The sequence below is a fragment of the Triticum aestivum genome, chromosome 1A, assembly GCF_018294505.1.
Source record: "Triticum aestivum cultivar Chinese Spring chromosome 1A, IWGSC CS RefSeq v2.1, whole genome shotgun sequence".
Lineage (NCBI taxonomy): Eukaryota > Viridiplantae > Streptophyta > Magnoliopsida > Poales > Poaceae > Triticum > Triticum aestivum.
Window position 1 is genome coordinate 43,139,734 of NC_057794.1, and position 26,341 is coordinate 43,166,074.

The 26,341-nt window shown below is 48.3% G+C and overlaps 3 protein-coding genes across 3 annotated transcripts; 1 reads left to right on the forward strand and 2 right to left on the reverse strand.

The window, feature by feature from the left end:
• The first annotated feature begins 3,943 nt into the window (after positions 1–3,943).
• Positions 3,944–9,919, forward strand: LOC123086219 (E3 ubiquitin-protein ligase UPL4). The gene is made up of 14 exons (XM_044507954.1): positions 3,944–4,400; positions 4,753–4,863; positions 4,968–5,084; positions 5,179–5,337; positions 5,453–5,587; positions 5,682–5,810; positions 5,914–6,035; positions 6,151–8,269; positions 8,373–8,708; positions 8,797–8,877; positions 8,957–9,025; positions 9,207–9,335; positions 9,435–9,518; positions 9,628–9,919. The coding sequence occupies exons 1-14, from the start codon at positions 4,050–4,052 to the stop codon at positions 9,691–9,693; spliced, it is 4,008 nt and encodes a 1,335-aa protein (XP_044363889.1). The 5' UTR covers positions 3,944–4,049; the 3' UTR covers positions 9,694–9,919.
• An 876-nt stretch (positions 9,920–10,795) lies between these two features.
• On the reverse strand, positions 10,796–13,042 carry LOC123086277 (uncharacterized). Its single transcript, XM_044508050.1, has 2 exons — positions 11,166–13,042; positions 10,796–11,058 (listed from the first exon to the last, which is right to left on the reverse strand). The coding sequence occupies exon 1, from the start codon at positions 12,845–12,847 to the stop codon at positions 11,204–11,206; it is 1,644 nt and encodes a 547-aa protein (XP_044363985.1). The 5' UTR covers positions 12,848–13,042; the 3' UTR covers positions 10,796–11,058; positions 11,166–11,203.
• Positions 13,043–24,159: 11,117 nt separating this feature from the next.
• On the reverse strand, positions 24,160–26,053 carry LOC123086361 (uncharacterized). The gene is made up of 2 exons (XM_044508153.1): positions 25,906–26,053; positions 24,160–25,818 (listed from the first exon to the last, which is right to left on the reverse strand). Exon 2 carries the CDS (start codon positions 25,806–25,808, stop codon positions 24,174–24,176), a length of 1,635 nt encoding a protein of 544 aa, XP_044364088.1. The 5' UTR covers positions 25,809–25,818; positions 25,906–26,053; the 3' UTR covers positions 24,160–24,173.
• Between the last annotated feature and the right edge of the window lie 288 nt (positions 26,054–26,341).

The following is a 26,341-nucleotide window of genomic DNA, read 5'->3' on the forward strand; positions in this document are numbered from 1 at the left end:
ATGAGCCATCCATCTCATGGTAGTGAGTGGAAAAGCTTCAATGATAAACACAAAGAGTTTGTTGCTGACCCGAGAAACATTAGACTTGGCTTAGCTTCAGATGGATTTAACCCATATGGCCACCAGAGCGCCACATATAGCATGTGGCCAGTGCTTGTTATCCCTTACAACATGCCTCCAAATGTCTGCACTGAAGAATCAAACTACATGATGGCCTTGCTCATCCCAGGTCCAAAAAGTCCTGGAAAGGATTTTGATTTGTTCATGGAGCCTCTTGTGGAGGAACTTCAACAACTATGGAAGGGTGTTCTCACTCGAGACCTATATAGCAGCCCACCAGCTGATTTCTTTCTGCGTGCTGTTATAATTTGGTGCGTCCATGATTATCCGGCTTTGGGCACTATGTCAGGGCGAACGACACATGGTTACAATGCATGTGTTCATTGTGACAGGAATCCGCTGTCATACGCAATACTTAGTAAGATCTGTTACATTGGACACCGCTGTTTCCTTGCCAAGGACAAGCCGCATCCTAGAAAATACCGAAGACATGTGTTCAATGCAAAGCATGAAAACCGTGATGCGCCAAAGAGGCTCACCGCCGATGAGTTGCAAGTGGAATTAGAGAAGGTCAGGCATATTACACCAGGAAACCATCCTGGTAATGGTAGCGGGAAAAGGAAGCGTGGCAGGGTAGAAGAGAGATTATTGTTTACCCGCAGATCCACTTTGTGGGACTTGGAGTATTGGAAAGATTTGGATCTAAGGCATAATATTGGTGTCTCCAAAGGTACTTGTTGGGTTGGCGTATTTCGAGATTAGGATTTGTCACTCCGATTGTCGGAGAGGTATTTCTGGGCCCACTCGGTAATGCACATCACTATGCACATCACTATAAGCCTTGCAAGCATTATAACTAATGAGTTAGTTGCGGAATGATGTATTACGGAACGAGTAAAGAGACTTGCCGGTAACGATATTGAACTAGGTATTGAGATACCGATGATCGAATCTCGGGCAAGTAACATACCGATGACAAAGGGAACAACGTATGTTGTTATGCTGTTTGATCTTTGACCGATAAAGATCTTCGTAGAATATGTAGGAGCCAACATGAGCATGCAGGTTCCGCTATTCATTATTGACCGGAGACGTGTCTCGGTCATGTCTACATTGTTCTTGAACCCGTAGGGTCCGCACGCTTAAAGTTCGGTGACGATCGGTATTATGAGTTTTAGTGTTTTGATGTACCGAAGGTAGTTCGGAGTCCCGGATGTGATCATGAACATGACGAGGAGTCTCGAAATGGTCGAGACGTAAAGATTGATATATTGGACGGCTATATTCGGACATCGGAAGTGTTCTGGATGGTTTCGGAGAAAACCGGAGTGCCGGAAGGGTTACCGGAACCCCCGAGGAAGTATTGGGCCTTAGTGGGCCTGAGGGGAGAGAGAGGGCAGTAGCCCAGGAGGTGGCGCGCCCCCTCCCACGAGGAGTCCAAATTGGACTAGGGAAGGGGGGCGCGGCCCCTCTTTCCCTCTCCCTCTCTTTCCTTCCCCCTTCCCTCTCCCTCCTCTCCTTGGGGCGCACCAAGGCTGGCCGGCCTCCCCCCTTGCTCCTTTATATACGGGGGCGGGGGGGCACCCAAAGACATACAAGTTGATTGTTCGAAGCCGTGTGCGGTGCCCCCTCCACCATAATCCACCTCGATCATATCGTAGCGATGCTTAGGCGAAGCCCTGCGTCAATAGCATCATCATCACCGTCACCACGCCGCCGTGCTGATGAAACTCTCCTATAAAGCTTTGCTACATCGGGGCTCGCGGGACGTCATCGAGTTGAACGTGTGCAGAACTCGGAGGTGTCGTGTGTTCGGTACTTGAATTGGTCAGATCGTGACGACGTACGACTACATCAACCGCGTTGTGCTAACGCTTCCGCTTTCGGTCTAGGAGGGTACGTGGACACACTCTCCCCTCTCGTTGCTATGCATCACCATGATCCTGTGGATGCGTAGGAATTTTTTTGAAATTACTACGTTCCCCAACAGAATTAACATGGGGGCAGAAATTAGGAAGATTAAAAGGGGTCTTATGGGTGAATATGATGTTTTAGATATTAAAGCTAAAAATATTGAGCTTTCTCCAGTCATCAGCATCTTGTTGCTAGAGGTAGGGGCAGCGTGACTCTCATGCCGCCAGAGGAAGTAGTGGCATCGTCAAGTTGCTCTAGTCGTCAGTGTCTTGCTCCTGGTCCTGTAGGAGCTGGGAGATGGGGATATGCATAGGGCACTGGTGATTGAGCTCTTGGGGAAGACAAGGGAAAGATCTAGAGGGCGGGCAGCTCAGATGGGGCTAGCTCTGGCCGCCGGAGGCAAGCAAGGTGGCAGCGGCGGGTGAATCGGGAGCATGGCGGCGTTGGGCAAGTGCCCAAACCCCTATCGAGTGGGGAGGCGTGTTGTGCGGGAGAGGCTACTGAACGGGGAGGCCTGATTTTGTCGTTTCTAGCGACAGGGTCCGGGCTAATTTATTGCTAGATCCCTGATAATTCACTTGTCAAAGTGTTAAATCGGCCAAACAATTAATAGCGAAGACAAGGCATAATAACCGGCCACCCAATGAGTAGCAATAAACTGAGCGATTAATCCTTGAGTCGATCGATCTTTTGAACATTGCAAGAAACTACTCCCTTCGTTCCGAATTACTTGTCTTGGATTTGTCTAAATACGGGTGTATCTTTTTTTTTCTTTTTTTTTGCGGAAAAACTTTCAATCTATTCATCTTCAATCATGGCAGTACAACGAATACCAGAAATAAAAATTACAACCAGAATCATAAACCACCTAGCGACGACTACAAGCACCGAAGCGAGCCGAAGGCGCGCCGCCGTCATCGCCCCTCCATCGCCGGAGCCGGGCACAACTTGTTGTAGTAGACAGTCGGGAAGTCGTCGTGCTAAGGCCCCATAGGACCAGCACCCCAGAACAGTAACCGCCGCCGATGAAAAATAACGTAGATCGGAAGGATCCAAACCGAAGGCACACGAACGTAGACGAACAACAACGAGATCCGAGCAAATCCACCAAAGATAGATCTGCCGGAGACACACCTCCACACGCCCACCAACGATGCTAGACGCACCGCCGGAACGGGGGCTAGGCGGGGAGACCTTTATTCCATCTTCAGGGAGCCGCCACCGTCTCGCCTTCCTGAGTAGGACACAAACCCTAACAAGATTAAAAAAAACGACTAAAAACGGAGCCCTCCCGCCGGCCCTTGCCAGGATCCACCGCGTCTCCATGGCCCTAGGGCCACCGAAGACGAGGCGGACCTGCGCCGGCGCCGGCGAGAGGCACGAACCCTAACTTTCTTTCTTGGAGAAGGAGGAGGACGGGTCAACTGCATCCAGTTAGTTGTTCATCAGAAGAAAAACTAGATACCTTCGTATCTAGACAAATCTAAGACAAGTAATTCGGAACGGAGGAAGTACAAAGTATAACTTGCTACTAATAATAAAACTAAGAATTACAACAAAATCTCTCATATACATCTTCTTCATGGTAACGATTTTAGGAAGATGAAGTTCTTCCAAGCCATCAAGAAAAACATTGCAATTGGACCAGACTCCGTCACTTGTACACCTCCAAGAGCTTGATTAACTTATTGTTCTTCTTACAAGTGAATTTAAAGATGACAGGAGCTTTGATTAACTTGTGGCCACACGGCACAGAAAATAGCGCGAGATTTGATCGATGCGTCTACAACTCTAACATGCATCGCACGTACAGTACGTGCTGCTGCATGCTGAGCCTACTCGGACCGAGGCGGGAGTCCACCGACTCCTAACCGAGCTGGCGGGCCGACCCCGCAACCAGCTGGGCCCCCTGGGTATATCCGTGACGCCCACGCCGCCACGCATAAAATTCCTACTAGGCCTCCCTCGCCCCCGCAGCAGCAGCGCCGATCGAAACCCTCCGCAGAACCCGACCTCGCCAAACCTCTCTCGCTGCCGCAGGCCGGCGGCGAGTCAGTCACGCACGCGCACGACCGATGGCGGAGATCCTCCTCTACGTGCAGGCGGCGCTGACCGACGAGGCCGCTTGCGCGGACGCGCACGCGGCGGCGCTGGCCACGCTCTGCGACACGCTCGCGCTCACCGACCCGGACGTGCTCCTCGGCATCGTCGACGTCGCCTACTTCGCGGCCCGCCTCCCCGGCTTCCTCGCCGCCGCCGCCCCCGGCGCCGTCGACCAGGGCGACCTGCCCGTCTTCGCCGCGCGGGCCATCGCCGAGGCCGTCGACATCCTGCCGCAGTGGGCCCCCACCTTCGCCCAGCACGGCGCCGTCGAGGCGCTCCGCGACCGCCTCCTCGCCGCCGACAACATCGAGCTCGCCGAGGAGGTACGTGCGTCCCGCGCGCGCCGGCAGCTCACTGATTATTAATTACCGACGACGATGATCTTAAACCGCTGGCTTAAACCCTACATCGAATCATAGATTTCCTTAACTGGCACCATTGTTCTAATTAAATCCAATTTTGACGTGCGGCGCACGGATAGATCGACGTTCTTGTTCACTTATTACATGGCTAGCAAATCAAAAATTTACTACTAGTATCACAAAATTTACTGTAATTAATGTTCTACTGCAAAAGAAAATAATCGGAACATATGCGGCATTTATTTGTTTATTATCTGGTCGTGGGATTATTACTGCTACTCACTCCGGCTGGCTTCTTCTGTCTCGGCGGCAGTGCCTCCGAGCTCTGGACAAGATATCCGAGGAATGCCCGGACCAGTGCCTCCGCCTCGCCGTCGCCGCCGCCGCGCTGCACTTGTTCGACTTCTTATCAGCCAGCAAACAGGTCAGCCTCCCTTACCGCAAATCTTCGTGGCTTGTGCCGCCCCTGTTGTTAAAGAAATACCCGCCGTGCCTCTGCTCACCACCTGTTTGCGGGAATGCCGACAGAAAGTGGCGCTCAAGATCGTCGCCGAGCTCGTCCAGGAATGCGACGACGCGGACGTGCCCAAGGCCATGGAGGCCGCGCCGGCGCTCTGCAACCTCCTGCAGTCCGCCGACAACTCGGTACTCGGCTTGTTACCTGTGACCTGTCACTCTTTTGTCTCCCTGATTTTAGAAGCAGCTGTTCTGATGTATGATCGGTCTCTGTGGATGCCAGATACTGGAGTCGGCGCTCTCTTGCCTGGGAATGCTCGCTGCCGATGCTCGCGGCAAGGCCGAGCACATGGACAGGCTCTGCGAGTCCAAGGTGATCGACACGGCCATGGGGCTGCTGGACAAGGACGGCTGGAAGACCCTCGGCGACGACACTTTACCTGTATGTGCCATGATCAGTCTCCTCAGTCACCACCAGCTTTGCATTTTGTTTTACCACCGTTCTTGTCACATCTTTCGCGAGCGAGGACTCATTGATGAATCGGCGTGTGTGGCAGGGCATCCTTGGGCTGCTCAAACACATTGCCTCCGCCTCAGAGAAGGCTGTGAACTCCCTTTTCGACCTTGGTGTCTGCGATTTGCTCAAGCAGATGATTACTTACTACAGTCGCTCGCACAGTGGCAGCGATAAGGTACTATACTTGTCCTCGTTGTATTTCCTGGGTGTGCCGGATTTTGTTGCCATGCAAATCCATATCATTGACACTACTGATTTCCAAACATCAGTTGGAGATGCTTGTGGAATTCATCTACCAGCTTATGCGGCCTCTTGGAGCATCTGGGCAGGAGAATGCCACCACAGAGCAAAATGCACACATTGACCAGCTTGCTAGCATTGTGACCCTTATAACACAGGTACCAGTCCCTTGACAATTTGACATAAATTTCAGTATCCTAAGGAAAGGAACTGGCACTAGAACTGTCCCTTTACATACATATTTCTGCACTCCAAACGTAGGTTGCGAAATGTGGTGCGCTATCATCGGTTTGCTACAGGTGCATTGTTGTCATCGGCAACATTGTTGAGTTAAGCACACCTACTTTCCTGGTGGAGTTGCAGAAGACTGCAAATCTCTCAAGGTAAATTTTTGCCACAATTGTCGTCTTTGAAAAGATTTTGGATAAGTCTGAAACATGACATTTATTGTATTTCAATCTCGCATGTTGGTCATGCTTTTTTTTATTCTTGTATCAGCTTTCTTACTTGTCTGTTGGCCCGGAAGAACCGCCATATCGTGTTCCAAACGCTCGAAGTTTCAAAGACCCTCCTGAAAAAGCACCATCAGTTTTTCTTCGAGAGTTTTACCAAGGAGGGTGTAAAGCATGCAATTGAGACCATACAAGCACAAGAAAAAAATAGAAACTCCAGTCAGAAGTTGAAAAAGAAAAACAATACGCAAGAATGGTGTTTGTGCTTTGAATTGGACTTGGATTCTTCCTCGACAGATGGATGCAAGATTGAGAACAATGCTATCTTGAATCTAGCAGAAGAGATCAAGAAAAGCTTTGTTGTGGTGAAAGCAAATAACAAATCTCCACATAGGTTTGGATGTGTTCTTAAATTTGTTAAAGATTTTTTTGCTAGGCTGAATCGGCATGCCTTGACAGTCCCCACCCAGGATCTGGATCTCTGCAAAGAGTTGTCTGATATTTCGAGGAAATTTTTATCAGATGAACTTCCAAGTACCTCTACTTTTACGTTTGCAAAGAGCGGATCAACCAAGTATTTAGTAGATTATCTCTCCAATGGGGCATATTTGAAGTCAAACCTCAATAATTGCCAGGACTTAGCAGAGCAGCTTAAGGAAGTGCAACATCGATTGCAGAAGTTCACCCATTTGGCTCTTAAGGTGTCCAATGGAAGCTCCGTGAAGCCCCTTGAGATTTTGGTGGATAAGCTGCTAGATGCTCTGCACATGTCTTACGACAGTTTTCCTGTAATACTATCTGATCATGGACAGCGTACCCGTGAGAGCACGATGATTCCTCTGAGGCATTCAACAACCCAGGAATCAGAATTACTGGATATAAAATTTGTAAAGGCGCGCAGGGAGAAGGAATTGCGCAGTTATGGTGGTGTTCTCCCAGTTAGTCTTTCTTCAAAGCCAGGTGACATTGAAGCAGTCCTTTGGCCTGAGGTTTCCAAAGGGAATGCGCAGGGATCCTCAAGATTGATGTTCTCTTACAAAGGCACAAAACTCCAGCCATCTGCAACAATTTTTGAGTCACTTGTGCGTTTAATGAATGCAGGACAATCTGATATTATGATTGACTCGTCTTTTTGGGATGAAGAGCACAGAATATCATATAACAGAAACAAATGTGAGAACGTCTCTTCTCCGAGTTCCTGTAATACTCAGCTATTCGCCATGCAGGAAAAACTTGAACAGTCATTGGTAAAGGACCCATTTTTCTGTACTCTATTCCTTGGGAAGCTTCCTGGTGATGTGGATGAATCTGATCCATCCTACAACTTGTTATTAACGCTGAAAGTTCTTGAAGGGCTTAATCGTTTTTCATATCAGCTGTCAATGGATCAGCAGATATGCAAATTTGCTGAAGGCCACCTCCGGAGTTTGGATGACCTTAAGGTGACAATCTCTCCGATTCCACAGCATCAGTTCATGAGTAGCCTTCTGACGAATAAGCTGGAGATGCAAATGCAAGAGGGCTTGTTTGAGGATGGGCTGGTACCCTCGTGGTGTGTCTATCTGGTGGAAACTTGCCCCTTCTTATTGTCCTTCAGTGCACGGTGGAAGTACTTTTGCCTGACAGTGCATCGCTCATTCATGGGAGATGAGGCAAGTGCTCCGGATGGTTCAAGTACTCCAGATGAGGCAAGTGCTTCACCAGACGAGGAAGAGGAAAGTGATGCTCCAAATGAGGCAAGTAAAAAGATGAAGAAGCACAAAGTAACACGAGATAACATACTTGAAAGTGCTGCCTCTATGATGATCAAACATGGGTCAAGCACCAAAACCATTGAGGTGGTATTTCAAGGAGAGGTTGGGACTGGGCGAGGCCCAACCTTTGAATTTTACAGTACTGTTAGTCATGAACTTCAGAGGCTCGGGATTGGGATGTGGAGAGGCGATAATGCTAGAAAAGCAGGAGAAAATGGATTCGTTCGTTCTGGCTTTGGGCTGTTTCCACAGCCATGGTCCTCAGTAGGCACTTCAACACGGGGGATCGAATTGTCTGACGTAGTAAAAAAGTTCAAGCTTCTTGGACATGTTGTAGCCAGAGCCCTTCTTGATGGAAGGATCCTGGACATCCCGCTCTCAAAAGCATTCTACAAGATCATGCTTGGCCAGGTACTTCCTTCAGCAATCATCGAATAACTGTTTATCCATTCCCTCTTCTTTGCTCAATTGCATCTCCTATATGTTCTTATCATGGATCTTTTTTTGATTTTAGGAGCTAGATATCTACGACATTCCATCATTTGATCCTGAGCTGGGCAAAACGGTAATGGAGTTTCAAGCACTAGTTAAAAGGAAGAAGTTCTTGGAGAAATCTTCAGAGAAGACATCCAATCCCAGCGCAGATTTGTCATATAAAAATGTGAGACTGGAAGATTTGTGCCTGGACTTTACTCTTCCTGGAAATTCTGAATATGAGCTTGTTCCTGGAGGCTCAGACAAGATGGTGACCCTAGACAATCTGGAGGAGTATGTAAATTTGATAGTTGATGCGACCTTGAAGGGTGGGATTGCGAAACAGGTCGAGGCTTTCAAGTCTGCAGTCAACGAGGTCAGTTTTCTGTTGAATAATTAGATCAAATATATTTTATCTTCTTTTCTGAAGTGGACAAGTACTGACCTGTTTTGACAACTTGCAGGTCTTTGCTCTGAAGACCCTTAGATTGTTCGACGAGGAAGAGATGGAGCGCATACTTTGTGGTGAACAAGATTCTTGGGCTGTAAGCACCCCATTGTTTCTTATCTTCATTGCTACAAAGTGTTTTTGCTTAATGGTTTGACTTGGTATGCTTCTTGCAGTCAAGCAAACTTGAAGATCACATCGAATTCGAGCATGGCTACGATGCTAGCAGTCCACCAATAAAAAGTGTAAGTAGAACGTAGACACAAGCTTCTCAAATACTACCTCTGTACCAAAATATAAGGCGTTTTTGCTGTTCAATTTGAACTGCAAAAACGTCTTATATTTTTATAGGGGGGGAGTATTTGTCTTCTGAACAGCTAATAATATAGAACTGAAATGCTAATACTCAATAATCCATTGGTGCAGTTCCTGGAGATCTTGCGGGAGTTTGAAAGAGAGGACCAGCGGGCATTCCTCCAATTCACCACTGGTGCTCCTCAGCTCCCACTTGGTGGCCTAGCTTCGCTCGATCCAAAGCTCACCGTCGTGCGAAAGGTTCGCAATTCTGTTTCTCATAAGAAACTATACTCTAATATGGCAAAAGTCTGAGGTTCCGATGAAACTGTTCTGAACGACATTCATTATGTTCAACAGCAATGTGATGGCAACGTCGACAACGAGTTGCCAAGCGTCAACACTTGCCGGCACTTCATCAAGCTTCCTCCTTACTCCTCGAAGGTACCATGAAAAGAGACCCACCCATGCATACATAGTTATTAATACTTCATTCTACAAGCATGCAAAGCCGGGAAGATTTCTCACCCTCTGTGTTTCTGGATCATCGCAGGAGATCATGAAAGCAAAACTCAAATACGCTCTGGCCGAGGGTTTAGGCTCCTTCCACTTGTCATGACAAGGGTCAGAAGGGGTAGGAGCAATGTACATACTAGATAGGGTAGAGCATTGTTTTCTCTTCTTCTGATCTGTTGATGTTTCTGGCTGGGGATCGGTCGCGCTGAATGTGCAACTCCAATTTTCTCCCCTCCAGTTAGATCAATGTTGTACAGCCCACTTTGATTCTTTCGAGTCAATGTATGTAACGTGATATCTTGACACCTCCAAGTTGAGAATGTATTGATGCTGTTCGGTTGCAAATGATTACTTCTTGCTGAATTGATTAATCCTGCAGCAACAGCCCTACACTTGTTCGTTACATTGTTACTCCCTCCGTAAAGAAATATAAGAGCGCGAAGAGCAGCATCTTATGATGTTCATGACCAATCGGATCTTGACGTGCTATGATTGTTACTGTATCCATATCGAAGAGATGCCCTAATCAAATGCCTAGTGGCATGATCAAAGCAATGATCGTAAGCTATGTCTGACACTACATGGAATCGGGCGCCGTGTGAAATGTAGCTCTTCTATTTCTGTACAGAGTTAGCAAATTGGAGATGCAAAAACTGCCCATCAGGCCTCCTTGGCTTGTGAAATTTGCGATGAACTGAATATGAAACATACAATTCAGGTTTGTAATGTCACATTTGTTTAAAAGTAAAGAGTATGCAAATTACCAAACTTCATGACAAGTCTGCATACACATGGACTGCTATAATCATTTCAGATGGGAAACTGGACGCGGCATGAACACACAAATCAAAGCAACTTTCTGCTGCACATTTTGTAGCTCGAACAATTCCAAAATCAAAACTATAGATAGATACATACTCCACATAACATAACTGACTGGTTCCTGAACTTTTTCCTGCTACAGGCTATCATGTAGCAGTACTTAAAAACTTGCTTGCATGATTTGAACATGTAAACTCTTTAATTGCATAGCAAGTCTTTTTTTCTGTGTGGGGACAAGTCTATAGACATGGACTGGTAAAATCATTTCCAAAATGAAAATTGAGCACATCATTCATGGTCTTTAACCAGCTTTGCAATGCAGATAATACAGCACCAATCAAGGGGACACGTCAGAATGAATCCAAAATCCAGATATATAGATAGATAAAAAGCATCATCAATTTAGATGTCTTTGCACCTAAAAGATAAAACTCACTAACATAGTCATCAAACAACACTTTGTAGAAGACAAGCAAAAAAGGTTCAACTGCTGGAAGCTACCAGTCCACATGGATACAACATAACTGACAATATATAGTTCCTGAACTTTTCCCTGCTACAGTCTATCATAGATACTTCAAAACTTGCTTGCTTGCTTGATTTGAACATGTAATCTCTTTCATTGCCTCCTCCTATCCAAAATAACCTGCAAGAGCAAAAACAACATTGATAGTTAGTAACGTAGGAACAGCAAGTGCTGCAATGTCATTGATCAGACAAAAAAGAAACATTGCCAGGATGAGCAGCAGAAACCTGAGTGATCCCCCAAAACAAAACCCATAGTAGTCAGGCTACTGAAGAGCTTCATCATCATCAACAAATAGGTGATCCATTTCATCGGTGTTCATTGGGCTCTGTGGAGAATCAACCGGCGTAGGAGCCGGCAGCGCGTAGGCGAGGCGGTAGCTGACCAGATTTGGGTCCAGGGCACGGATCTTCGGGGTGCTTGAAAACGCCGCCTCGGCATCCAATTTCCTCTTGAAGATCACCATGGAGACCGTCAAACCTTCTGGCCTGGCTTCCACCACAGGCCCAAACTTGCTGAAGATCTTGACGAGGTCACTCGCCGGAGGGACGGTGTCCGGGCCGGTGAAGTTCAGCGACAGCCCGGTCAGCAAAGGCTCATCCTTGTTGAGGCCACCATTCTGCGGCTTCACTGAAGGAGCAGCAGCAGCCCCGGTGCACTTTGCCATCGTCACACCTGCAGCTGCATTCGCCTGAAGATCGGCTTTGTGGCTCACCGGCGACAGCGACATCCGGTGTGCGGCCTGGCTCATGAGCCTCCCCATCTTCGTGGTCGTCTGGTGAGACGCGGGCTGTGGCCTGGGCTCATACTTCTCCTCCATCTCCAAGGGATCTTCCGCGCTCTCGCTTGCGCTGCCGTCGCAGGTGCAGTACCTTGACATCTTCCGTTTGTGCTCGGCGGCATTGTCGCCCTTTGGCCTTCCCCTCTTAGTGACACGGCGTGCCGGCGTGCCCTCCCTGACACCGTCGGCAATGCCGTCGATGCCATGGCAAGCCGTGTACACGGGGAGGCCTCGGGTGCCCCTCCACCGGGTGAAGGCCGTGAGCTGCGCCATGGCGACGGTGAGCTCGAGCCTGTCGGCTCCGGCCAGCGGCGCGACGGCAAGCGCGGAGACGTACTCGACGAACGCCTCGCCGCGGAACGCGTCCCTGGTGAAGGCGGCATCCACCACCGCGCCCTGCGCGCCCTCACGGACGCCGGGGTTGTCGATCACCTGCTTCTTGGAGACGCGGTAGCCGATGGCGCAGCCGCACGACAGGCCGGCTTCCACGCGGCGCGCGACCTCGCCGAGCGCGGTGTCCAGGGCGGAGGCGAACGGGGACATGGTGGCGCGGGCGCCCCAGAGCTGGACGTGGGCGCGGTCGACGGCGGCGAAGCGCCGGAACCCGTCGCGGAACGGGCAGAGCGCCGCGGCGCCGGACACCCACGCGAACGTCTTCTGCCAGAAGTTGGCGACGAGGACGGCCCCGTCCTTCCGGCGCTCCGCCAGCGCGAGCGCCGACGCGTCCGCCGGGTCGAGCACCTGGGCCGGCCACCACGGGTAGCCCTTCACCTTGGACCACACCAGCCGATTCGGCGCCGCGATCCCCTCCTCCTCCTCCTCGAACGCGCAGCCGTACCGAGCGCGCCCCTCCCCCTTCGCCGCACGCGCCGCCCGCTTCTTGGTCTTGGTCCGCCGGTCGCATCCCCCCTCCTGAAGCACCTCCGCCGCGTCCGAGCGCAAGACCCGGTGCCTCGACGGGCGCCCCACGGCGCTCCCGAGCCCCTCGTCGACGTTCTTGGCGCCCGCGCCCTCCTCCGGCGCCAGAGCAGACGCCATGTGACCCGCCAGCGCGCGCGCCCTCTCGCCGCCCCTTGTTGGGAGGGAGAGGGAGAGGTCCTCGCCGGAGAGCGTGCAGAAGTAGGCCATGGACGGGACGGGGACGGAGGCGGAGGGGTTCGATCGGTTGGGGTTTAGGGGGAGTTCGAGGCGACGAGGAGAGGAGAGATCGATGGCACTATTTGCAAAACCGCAATCTTGCGGGGGACGGAGGCGGGGGTACGTGAGCGAAAGGGCAGCTGTATTTTTTCTCTTTCCAAAAGAAAAAGTTTCAGTCTTTTTGGAGTTTCTGTTTCCTTGTGTACAGTACTATGCAGATGCCTTTTTTACAGCCTCTGATTTCATCATCATCAGCTGGGGCCTTGTAGTGCTGTGAACATGCCATTCAATTTGAATTTGAAAAGAGAAGATTGCTTTCTTATGATCAGGTACTGCCCACCAGCAGGTTTTAGTTGAGAACATGCAGTCATTTTTTGTAAATCTTCTGGCCAATGATGTACTGAATTTTAGCTTGTATATTGAATTTGTCACATGAAATTTAATACCAGTCGAATCGATCCATCGATATAAAAGATGGCATTGCATTCCTACTGTTTTTCATCACCGATATAAAAAGATGTCATTATGGCATTGGTGACATGCAACAGCTGTGGTTGTTGGGGACTTAGGTTAAGTACAATTCCATCCAGGCGGTGTTGCTGCTAGCGAATCACACCGGACCAGAGGCGCTGGGCTATTGGACAAAACCCGTGAAGTGGGTCGGAAGGAAGAAATCCGTTCGAAAGAGAAGGGAGGCCACAAAGCAAAATCGTGGTAGAAACTGCCACCTGTGATCTCCTGTCTACACCTGCTGCAACAGCTGGTTGGTTGGTTGCACAAGGCACGTGTGACCTTCATCTCAAAACACAAAGGACCACAAGTAGTGGCGGAGGGCGCAATATTTTTAAGGTGGGGCGAACCTTGTACCGGCTATGGTTGTGAAAACATGCCACCAAGAATTAAAGCACACACAAAATGCTCAATACCCTGGACTGCACAAACAAATAGTTTTTTCGATTATATTTTCATGTGCTACCCGGGCTTGGATCGGTGGGTCGGATGCTCCCGTGCCGCCTTGCTTTTCTGGGTTATGCTGGGGCCGAGCCCCATACAACAATGCCCTCCTTTTCCTCCTTTCATGTTTTTTCAACCATGCACCGAGTGATGCATGCACGACTGGATCTGGATCAACCTGGCAGTCGGGTCAGGTTTAGCCGGGTCGACCTCTACCAGACCCATGCCCAATTACACAATTGGGTCCATCCTACGCCCACACCCGTACCCATTGGGTAACCCGACCATATCGGGTGCCCATCGGGTGTAGTACCATTTAATAATTATTAATATTAATTTTAGGTGATGTGCAAGTTGTATTCCTACTGTTTTTCTCCACTGATATAAAAGCTGGCATTGTGGCATTAGTGACATGCAACAGCAGTGGTTGTTGGGGATTGAGGTTAAATAAAATTCCATCGAGGCAGTGTTGCTGCTAGCAAATCACACCGGACCAGAGGCGCTGGGCTATTGGACAAAAGCTATGAAGTGCGCCAAAAGGAAGAAATCTATTCGAAAAGAAGGGAAGGCCACAAAGCAAAATCGTGGTAGAAACTGCCACCCTGATGTCATGTATGCACCTGCTGCAGTAGCCGGTTGGTTAGTTTGCACAAGGCACGTGTGATCTTCGTCTCAAAAAACAAGTGACCACAAGCCATGTCGGCAAATGTGTAGGTTTTTACTCTTAGGGCATGTACAATGAAGGCAGCACCAAGGTGTGGCCCCAGCCATCCACATAGATAAATGAAAATGAAGCTACTAGTGTGTGCCACAATCAGCCAACAGAAGCGATACTCTTTGATGCCATCAGCTTACTTTTTCTTTCTCAACAACTTGTTTATCTCTACACAAACATTCCTAACAGTATAATAAGAACATGTCATTTTTGCCTAATAAATTGACCCATCTAATTCATATCATCAATATATGGAGTGGATTAACCCATCTAAACAAAAGAGAGACGAACAAGTTGAACTACATACCTTCTATCCCTCATTGAAAAGTTGATCTTTCAATCTTGTGGCAGCCCTCACATGGATCTCCTTTGCCCATGGCTTCATTGTTGTAGTGTCGGCACTCAACATCTCTGTGAAATTGTCAAACAACTTGGTTCTTTCCACAACTAACTTCGCCAATGTCCTCTCCTTTGCTGCCTCATATGCAAGTCGGTTAGCTTCTACCTTCTGAGTAGATAGACGAATCTATAATTTCACCATCTCATTTGTGTGCACCTTAGTGCCAGATTGTGCTTGTAGAAGGCCTCAATCTGTTCATTCATGTTATTCATCTCAGTATGTGAAAGAACATGCGGTGCCCCCATGTTTGGTTTTGGTAATTGATGACAATCTCTATGGACTAATGGTTTCCTTGAGTTATATTTGAAGGTTTTGTCCATAGGCTTTTCTTGGAGTACATGTGTTGGTTTCAAGGAGAGTTTGTGTCGACCAAGGTGCTATTCAAGGAATTATCCAAAGATTGGTCATTTGAGAGTTGAGCTTATTGCAAGCATGTCTTGAAGAAGAAGATTGTGTGATCATTCATGTTTACCTTCAAGACATCATCCAAACGAAGAGAGTTGGAAAGATTCAAGGTTGATCAAGACTAAGTCAAGAGTGAATCAAGTTGATCAACTCACAAAGAGTAGAAGATGTACCGAGAGGGATCAAGTGATCCCATGGTATGGTAAGCATTGTCCATTGCACTTTGTGTACTAACCCATGGTCTATGTGAGAGTCTATGTGGGGTTAGGTACATGTCCATGGGCTTGCGTTAAGAGGATGATATCATACAACCCATGGGAAGGATGACATCAAGTGGTGATCGTCATCAAGATTGTCGTGTGCAATTTCAAGTGGAGAATCACGAAGAGATCAAGTGCTTGAAGCTTGCCATCCATTGTGGTGTCAATGGACTCGTGAAGATGTGCCGAAGAGTGGCTCACCCATAGTGGAGTATGGGGGAGCAATCATCTAGTCTTCATCGACCCAACGCAATCAAGAAAGGTGGTCCATCTTGAGGAGGACAAGATCGTCATCATCTAACTCAAGTGGATCATGTGCAAGGCAAAGGTTTGCCCTTGATAGGTTTTCTATTTTACCGGTCTCATGGTGGTAGTTGGGAAACCGGGTTATAGGATCGATAGCCGTACTATCAAGGGGGGCTCTCAAGTGAGTAGCTTGATCGTATCGTTCGTCGAGAGCTCAAACCATTGCATCCTTGCATCATGTTTCTTGGTTCTTGTTTGGTTCTCTTTGTGAGTCTTAGAGCTTATGGTCATCTTGATGACAAGCTTGAGTTCATCGAAAACGGAGTTCGCATGCGTCTTCTATGATGTTTACGGTGTTGTAGGTTTACCGGTCTTATCCGAGGAAGGGTCCTCACCATTTTCTTATGGGCCTTTTCTAATTTTCTTCTTATTGATATTTCTTTGAAGATTGTGTTAGCCCTTGTTGCTAGCTTTCCAACAAACTTGGTTTCATCGAATTCGGAGTCCGTTTGCAAAAGTTGTGGCAGTTTTGGTGTTCTGAAAAGGCTGCAGCGGTACTACCGCGAATTGGAGCAGATGTAATTTTTTACTACCGCTCCAGAGCAGTACTACGTGGCTCCTACAGCGGTAGTACCGCTCCGGACCAAAAACTCGTCCCAAGTCTTGCGGTGGTAGGCCCGGATGTATTTTTTTAGTACCGCTCGCAAGCAGTAGTACCGCTACCATTTGCGGTAGTACCGTGAGGTCGAGCGGTAGTACCGTGAGGACGAGCGGTAGTACCGCTCCGGCGGTTCTTCTGGCCTTTTGCCTCCTCGCTGTTGTTTTTCAAAGGGGTACTTCCGCCCTAGCGGTAGTACCGCTCCTTGGAGCGGTAGTACCGCTCTGTGCGGGCTGTGAGCATAACGGTTGGATTTTTCCCCACCTATAAAAGGGGGTCTTCTTCCCCAATGAACTTTATCCTTTGAGCTCGTGTTCTTCCCCCATTGTTGACCTTCTTCGAGATTTCTAACTCTCAATCCCTCCAATGATTCTTGCTAGTTCTTAAGGGAAAAGAGAGAAGAGATCTAGATCCATGTTTACACCAATCACTTTCTCCTCTTTGTGAGGGAAACCCCTTGGATCTAGATCTTGGAGTTCTTGGTGTTCTCCTTCTTGTTCTTCCTCTCATTTTCCTCCCTAGCATTAGTTGCTTCAGTGGGATTTGAGAGAGAAGGACTTGGGCACTCTGTGTGCCCTTGCCATTGTATTTGGTGCATCGGTTTAAGTTCTCCACGGTGATACGTGGAAGTGAAGTTTGAGAAGCTTATTACTCTTGGGTGTTTGGGCACCCTAGAGCTTGTTCCTCTTGGGTGCCTTGGCGCCCTAAACGGTTGGTGTTGTTCAGAGCTCAATCATTGTGGTGTAAAGCTCCGGGCAAGCGTCGGGGTCTCCAATTAGGTTGTGGAGATCGCCCCGAGCAATTTGACGGGTACCGGTGACCGCCCCCAAGGGTTGCCAAAGTGTACGGGTTCGGTGACCGCCCCCAAGGGTTGCCATTTGTACGGGTTCGGTGACCGCCCTCAATGGTCCCTTAGTAGAATCACGGCATCTTGCATTGTGCGAGGGCGTGAGGAGATTACGGTGGCCCTAGTGGCTTCTTGGGGAGCATTGTGCCTCCACACCGCTCCAAACGAAGATTAGCATCTGCAAGGGTGTGAACTTCGGGATACATCATCGTCTCCGCGTGCCTCGGTTATCTCTTACCCGAGCTCTTTACTTATGCACTTTACTTTGTGATAGCCATATTGTTTGTTATCATATATCTTGCTATCACCTAGTAGTTTATCTTGCTTAGCATAAGTTATTGGTGCACATAGGTGAGCCTAGTTGTTGTAGGTTTTGTGCTTGACAAATTAACCGCTAGGTTTATTCCGCATTTGTTCTAGCCTAAACCGTAATCTCTCCCTAATAATAAAGCACGGATTGGGTCTTCGGGTTCACCGTCACAATACGCTTTCTTTCTATGAATTTACGCTTTCAGTTTGAATTTAAAATATATAAGCAAGGTGGTACTAATTCAGGGAATCACGCGAGCACGTATTTGACGCAGGGAGCTCCTACTCGGCACATTAAGCGTCGGTTAGCCCTTTTGGCGCTCGCGCGCGCAGCCTAACGGGCCGGCCCAGCAGCTACTTCTAAAAGTAAAAGTGAAAAGGAAAATTAACCATGGAAAATATACGCTAGAGCTGGGATTCGAACCCACATGGTTTTGTTAAACTTGCTTCTCCCCGCACAACAACCACCGCGCCAAAGGCCACTGTGTGTTGTAGGATACGAAAACAACACTATCCAATACTTCGCATATTGTACCCATATAAAGAACTCGCTACCTGCTCTACCTACGTGTGTTCAGCTAACCACTAGGGCTGGCCCATTTTTTTTTGAGAGAACATATGATTTTTTTAAAGAAAAATGAAACCTCACAAATTTCAGAAAAAGTTCATGAACATGCATAAAAACATCGCCCTATTCAAGAGAAGCCCAATGATTTTAAAAACAAAGTTCGTCAATTTACAAAAATAGTTCACAAAAAATTTAAAAAAGTTCATCAAAAATTTGAAAAAAAAAGTTCACCAATTTGAAAAAAGTTCATCAACTTAAGAAAGTAGTTCACAAAAAATTAAAAAATGTTCATCAAAAATTTGAAAAAAAGTTCATCAATTTGCAAAAAAAGTTCATCCAATTTGAAAAAAAGTTCATTAAATTTGAAAAAAGTTCAAAGATTTTGAAAAGGGTTCATCGAATTTGAAAAAAGTTCATCGATTTTGAAACAAAATAATCAATTTTTAAAAGTAGTTCACAAAAATTATTAAAAGTTCATAGATTTGAAAAAAAAAGTTCATCAATTTTAGAAAAATCATTGAATTTGAGAATGTTCACGTATTTAAGAAAAAAACGAAGTCAGTGAGGGAAAGAAACCAGGAAGAAGAAGAAACAAAAAATGCAAAAAAGAAAAGAAAAAAGGAAAAAAGAAAAGAAACGAATAAAGCAAAGCAAGAGTTGAATATTATCAGATCGTATTGTGTCTCGTGGTGGTTATACTATCGAACATCTATCCGGCAGGTCTGTGGTTCGAGTTGCAACGACGGCTCCCTTCTTTTTTGCGGAATAGAGTATGCAGTAACGGGCCGGCCCAGTACGGGGTGCTGCAGGCGCCCGTTTGCAGAATACACGTTAACAGGCGCCTGCAGCGCCAAATAGGATTTGCCTTTGACGCATTCTGCGTCAAAAAGACGTCTGTTCGCATAGGAATCGCGCGACTGGGCCGACCAATTTGGATTGACCTCGCGCAGAGGTCGGGTGACAAATGCATAAAAAGAAAGAGTTGAATATTATCAGATCATATTGTGTGTCGTGGTGGTTATACTATCGAACATCAATCCAACAGGTCTGTGGTTCGAGTCGCAACGACGGCTCCCTTCTTTCTTGCGGAATAGAGTACGCAGTAACGGGCCGGCCCAATACGGGGTGCTGCAGGTGCCCGTTTGCAGAATACACGTTAACGGGCGCCTGTAGCGCCAAATAGGATTTGCTTTTGACGCATTCTGCGTCAAAAAGACGTCCGTTCGCATAGGAATCGAGCGACTGGGCCGGCCCATTTGGATTGACCTCGCGCGAGAGGTCGGGCGACAAATGCATAAAAAGAAAAAAGCGAGCCACCTGGGATTCAAACTGTGGACCTCCACTTTATTCACCCGATAAGCTAGCCACCGCACCAACTAAAGCTTTTGTGACATACCTGTGGGGCGAATACAAATGAACTGAAAACCGAAATACATGCATATTTTTTCTACAATATATATTTTCATGGCAGCCGATTTCAAAGAGTTTATTCATCCCATCATGCCTGGCGTTGTGTCGTGGAATGAGAGGGGGTCTTGAGCAATTGGGTTAGGGAAGTGTGGGTTTTTTTTTCACCCGATGCAACGCACGGGCGTTTGTGCTAGTTAGTTTAAAGCGCCTATTCACCCCCCCCCCCTCTAGGCGACATCCACGATCTTTCAGTATGGGCTTCCTTATCCTTTCATGTAGCTTTCTTCTCCCTCTTTGTTCCTGGGGGACGCTGAGCAGTCTCAGTTGGTATTGGTGCTGACCTCATTGTTCCATCCCCTTCTGTGTATACATGAATCTTCCACTTTTGGATGTCTTTCACAGCTTCGCACCAATGCACATACATGAACTGGTGTGTCCATTGCGGCTGTGGTGCAGGTCTACAACTTGTTGCATAAATTGTTTATCACAGTGGCCACTCGCATAGGTGTTTCCCGTCTTGTTATAGCAGCCATTGAAAGAGGTTACCTTCTTTGTTGTTTTGTATCAATGGTTCTTGAGGTGCTTCACGTCCCTATGTCGATCACTCTCGGTTGTGTTGTTGTATGTATCAGCAACCTCCTTCAAGTAGTATTCTCCCTTCTTTGCATTCCCATCGATTGGATTCACAGAGTTGCACAACCAAGCACTCACCTGCACAAAAGGAAGTAAGCATACTGTTAAATTTGACTAAACAAAAGACAAGATGCATGTCCAAGAGTATAAAACTAGGAGAACTAGCCAAGATAAATTCTTAGGTAGCAAAACATGAGTTATGTTTGATGTCTACTTGACAAGAATAAGAGGATTTGGGGGGCTTACCAATCTGATATCCTCATATTTTGTATAGTACAACCTCAGCCTATTTTCATCATATGCTTCCACATCGACTGTGACTCGTTTTCGCTTGTTCGATGGAGTTGAGGTCCTGGGATCAGACATTGATGGAAGAGGGTGGTACCTGGATGATGGCGGCGGCTGCTATGTGCAGAACATCAGATATTGAAAACCAAGTTGTTGAGGGGCTGGAAGGTGATGTTGGGATGATTTTGGACCTAAAGGAAGCTCATGAAACCATTAGGAGGACGGTATTCCATTGCAACTGAAGAAAAAAAAGAATGTTTGATGAAGATAGAGCATGACAAGATTATATGATTTTGCAGGGATAACTTTCTTCAGCCATGATATTTTGAGAATACATGGTTGCTTTATTAGTACGCTTGAAGTATTATTGTTTTATGTCAATATTAAATTTTTGTTTTGAATCTTATGGATACGAATTTTCATGCTACAATAAGAAAAATTACATTGAATTATATGTTAGGTAGCATTCCACATAAAAAATTCTGTTTTTGCCATTTACCTACCCGAGGACGAGCATGAATTAAGCTTGGGATGCTTCATACGTCTCCAACATATCTATAATTTTTTATTGTTCCATGCTATTATATTATCTATCTTGGATGTTGTATATGCATTAATATGATATTTTATATCATTTTCTGGGACTAACCTATTAACCTAGTGCCCAGTGCCCAGTGCCAGTTGCTGTTTTTTCCTTGTTTTTGTCTTCTACAGAAATCAATACCAAACGGAGTTCAAACAGAACGAAACTTTTTGAGGATTTTTCTTGGACCAGAAGACAACCATGAAGCTTCGGGAAGAGACCAGAAGACCCACGAGGGAGCCACAAGCCCTCAGGGCGTGCCCCGGGGGCGCCTTAGGCTTGTGGGGCCCTCGCACACCTCCTAACCCTAATCCCGGCTCTATAAATACCCAAATATTCCCCTTACGTCAGAGGGCACACCAAAAATACTTTTTCGCCACCGTAAGCTTCTGTTCTCGTGAGATTCCATCTTGGGGCCTTTTCTGGCACTCTGTCAGAGGGGGATTTGATCATGGAGGGCCTCTATACCAACCTTGTTGCCCTTCCGATGATGTGTGAGTAGTTTACCACAGATCTACGGGTCCACAGCTAGTAGCTAGATGGCTTCTTCTCTCTCTCTTTGATCTTCAATACAATGTTCTCCTCGTTTTTGGAGATTTATTCGAGGTAATCTTCTTTTGCGGTGCGTTTGTTGAGATTCGATGAATTGTGGATTGATGGTCAGATTATTTATGAATATTATTTGAGTCTTCTCTGAACTCTTTTATACATGATTAAGATAGCTTTGCATCTCTCTCTGATCTATCGATTTGGTTTGGCCAACTAGATTGTTTTTTCTTGCAATGGGAGAGGTGCTTTGTGATGGGTTCAACCTTGCGGTGTCCTCACCCAGTGACAGTAGGGGTAGCGAGGCACGCATTTGTATTGTTGCCATTAAGGATAAAAAGATGTTTTTTACCATATTAATTGGATCTATCCCTCTAGTGAAAACTATGGCCCCCGGGGTCTATTTCTTATCATATATTTTCAGATCTATAAAACCAAAAACCCAAAACACCTTACTACAATTTATCTATATTTACTTTATTTTGCCTTTTATCTCCATCAGATCTCACTCTTGCTAGTGACCGTGAAGGGATTGACAACCCCTTTTTCGCGTTGTGTGCAAGTGTTTGCTAGTTTGTGGAGGTGCATCTATCGGGGACTTGCTTGTACCTCCTACTGGATTGATACATTGGTTCTTAACTGAGGGAGATAGTTATCTCTACTTTGTTGCATCACCCTTTCCTCTTCAAGGGAAAAATGAACGCAAGCTCAAGAAGTGGCATCAGTGCCTACGATGCTTACTTCAAGCTAAAGAGGATGTCATCGGACACATTGAGTTCTCTGGTCTCCAGAAGTGCACGGTTGCTACTAGGATGCTTCTGTGCCCTAGACTAGTGGGATGAGTACCTTCAGGTATCTGTGAGCACATGCCTCAAGGCCATGGTTTGATTTGCTACTGCAACGGTCAAGGTGTTTGTAACGTGATACCTTGACGACCCCAACACTGGAAATATGTTAATGATGTTTGATAATCAAAGGTTATTGAAATGACAATGTGTGACTCCGAACATGTTGATGTTTTAGTAGTTCTTTTTTACGTAGGGTAATACATTAATATCAAGATGGTACCAATTGCCGCGGGCCCTCTTCCTTCGTGCCGGAGCCATCTCCCTAGATTCATGCGGTACAGGACGCAAGTCCGCCGGTTTTCTGCAGTGGACCAACCGACCGTTCACTGGTCTGGCCCGGTTCGGTCCTCCTTTTTATGTTCTGGGAGTCTCTCGCAGCACGCATAACTTGTGATGAATTGAATTAAGTTGTGTAATTTGACATTTATTTATGCCAAAAGTAAAAGCATGGAGAACAATGATTCGAAGAAGAGTCTCATCTACACATGTCCATGAACAGTAAATTCAAAAATAATAGTAGAAAAAACAAAACAACTGAGGCCTAGTTTGGCAACAAAGTTTTTCTAAAATCGAAGTATTCAGATACTGAAGTATTTACATGCCCGGGCAACAAATACTTCAGTTTAGGAAAAAGAGGTCCGGACCTCTTTTTTACATACTTCAAAATTAGTGCAGTTTCTAGCAATACCGAAGTATATAAAACTGCATTTTTTGTTGGGGCCAAACAGCCTGAAGTATTTAATACTTTAGTATTTTTAGAAACTGAAGTATTCTCAAAATACTTCGAAAAAACTGAGCTCCCAAACGGACCCTGAATTTTTTAATCAATCAAGACGCTCAGGTGCATGCAAATTTTCACGGTAAAATGACATCCGAGGAGCTCGTGGCAAAGAAAAAAGAACGGCCACGAACCCAAGCATCTTGGATGCCTAAATTTTTTTAATAAAAAATTGAATTCGTTTTTGAATTTGCTGTTCACCGAGAGCAGATAAGCCTGGGTTCTTCTCTGGATTACCGCTGATGCACCAATTACCAAGGTTTCTAATATGGATAACAAGTATCTAAACGCGTTGACTGGTATAATCATTCATTTCAGACAAAAATTGAACACAGCATGGAAACAAATTTTCATCGCCAAAAAAGAAACATGGAAACAAATTTCTGCTACAAATTTTAGATCGAAATGACCCAGCTTATAATGCAGGCAATACAGCAACAGTCCAAATTCCAAATGGATAGATAGGATATAAATCATCATCGACTTAGATGTCTTTGCACCACAGATAACTCACTAACATGTAGTAGAAGACAGGCCAAAAAGATGTAACTGATGTGTGATGATTCTACTTCACCACTCCACATGGATGCAACACAACTGACTACTTCCTGAACTATTTTTCCTGCTAGAGGTTATCATCACCTAAGATTCAAAAACTTTCTTGCTTGATTTGAACATGTAGACTCTTCCATTGTCTTCTCATATCCAAAATAACTAACCTGCAAGAGAAAAACAGCATCGACATTGAGTAACACAAGAACAGGAAATGCTACAATGTGTCATGATGCAGACAAGAAAGGGAGTACATTGTCAGGGATGAGCAGAAGAGACCAGAGTGATTCTGCAAAACCTGAGTCTGAGTGAGGCAGCTAGTGAAGAGCTTCGACTGCGAGGAGGTCGAGGAGATCCATGCCCTCGGCCTCATCAAGCAGGTGATCCATCTCATCGGCGTTCATGGGGCTCTGCGGAGAATCATCGGCCTGCGCGGCGGGAGCGGACAGCGAGTAGGCGAGGCGGAAGCTGATGAGGTTGGGGCTGAGGGCGCCGATCTTGGCCGTGCCCGCGAACGCCGCCGCGGCGTCCAGGCTGCTCTCGAAGATCACCATGGCGACGGAGAAGCCTTCCGGCCTGGCCTCCACCACGGGCCCGAACCGGCTGAAGATGTCGACGAGGTCGGTCGCCGGAGGGACGGCGGTCGGGCCGGTGAAGTTCAGCAGCAGCCCGGTCAGCCGAGGCTGCTCGTCCTTGTGCTGCGGCTTCGCCGGAGGAGGAGCAGCGGTGGTGACGGTGACGTCATGCAGCTGAGCGGCATGATCGGCAGCAGCGCTTGTGCACCGTGTCACCACAGCAGCGTTCGCCGGAGGAGTGGGCGTGGCGCGGTCGGCTCTGCGGGTCACCGGCGGCGACAGCGACATCCGGCGTGCGGCCCTGCGCATGAGCTTCCCCATCTTTGTGGTCGGCTCGTAGTTCTCCACCTCCTGGGCGTCTTCCACGCTCTCCCTTGCTCTGCCGCAGGTGATGCACCTTGAGTCCTTCCATATGCCATCGGCACTGTCGCCCCTCGGCCGTCGCCTCTTGGCGGTGCCACTGGCGCGGCCACGGCGTGCCGGCGTGGCCCCCATGGCGCCATCGGCAACGTCGCGGATGCCGTACCAAACCGTGTACACGGGGAGGCCTCCGGTGCCCCTCCACCGGGTGAAGGCCCTGAGCTGCGCGGTGGCGACGGTGAGCTCGAGCCGGTCAGCTCCGGCGAGCGGCGCGACGGCGAGCGCGGAGAGGTACTCGACGAACGCCTCGCCGCGGAACGCGTCCCGGGCGAAGGCGGTGTCCACCACGGCCCCGTGCGCGCCCTCCCGGACGCCGGCGTTGTCGACCACCTGCCGCTTGGCGACGCCGCGGCTGATGGCGCAGTCGCAGGACAGGCCGAAGTCGACGCGGCGCGCGACCTCGCCGAGCGCGGCGTCCACGGCGGAGGCGAACGGGGACATGGTCCTGCGGGCGCCCCAGCACGGGACGTGGGCGCGGTCCACCGCGGCGAAGCGCGGGAACCCCTCGCGGAACGGGCGGAGCGCGGCCGGGTCGTCCTCCCACGCGAACGTCCGCTCCCAGAAGTTGGCGACCAGGGCGGCGCCGCGCCGCCGGCGCTCCCCGAGCGCGAGCGCCGACGCGTCCGCCGGGTCGAACACCTGCGCCGGCCACCAGTGGTAGCCCCGCACCTTGGCCCACACCAGCCGAGGCGGCGCCGGGAGCCCCGCCTCGTCCTCGTCCTCGCGCTCGAACACGTAGTCGTACCGAGCGCGCCCCACCTCCCCGCCCTTGGCCACGCGCGCCGTCGGCGAGGCCTTCTTCCTGGTCCGCCGGTGACTGGATCGCTGGAGCAACTCCGCCACGTCCGGGTGCAAGGACCGTGCCCTCCGTGCCGGAGTTCCCGCGGTGCTCCCGTGCCCCCCGTCGACGTTCCTGGCGACGGCTCCTTCCTCCGGCGACAGAGTAGCAGGCGCCATGGTCACCACCCTGCAAACAAGCAGCGGCAACAAACGATCAGCGCGTCCTCGACTCTTCTGTTCTCGAAAGGGGGGAGGGGGAAGGGCTTGCCCTTACCGGAGAGCGAGCAGCAGGCGGCCGTGGACGGGGACGAAGGAGCTCTGTGGAGACGGACGGCGACGGAGAGGGAGGGGTTTGGTTGGGGTTTAGGGGTGAGGCGATGGGAAGAACAGAGAGGCCATATGCCAAAATGCAGTCTTGTGGGGTGAGACGGAGGGAAGGGCTACGTGAGCAAAAGGAAGGTGGTTGTTTTCTTTTCCCGAAAGAAAGAGGAAAAGGTTTCTTGTCTTTTTTGCATTGGTAGTACAATGCCATGCAGATGCCTCTTTTACTGCCTCTGATTTTGTCAGCTGGGGCCTCGTACTATGATGAACAGTACTCCTACATGCCATTCACTTTGAGGTCGGAAACAGAGGATTGGTAGTACTTTGAGTTTGGAAACAGTACTCCTGTTCATGTTTCCCCATCAGATCAAAAAAAAATTTAGTTTGCA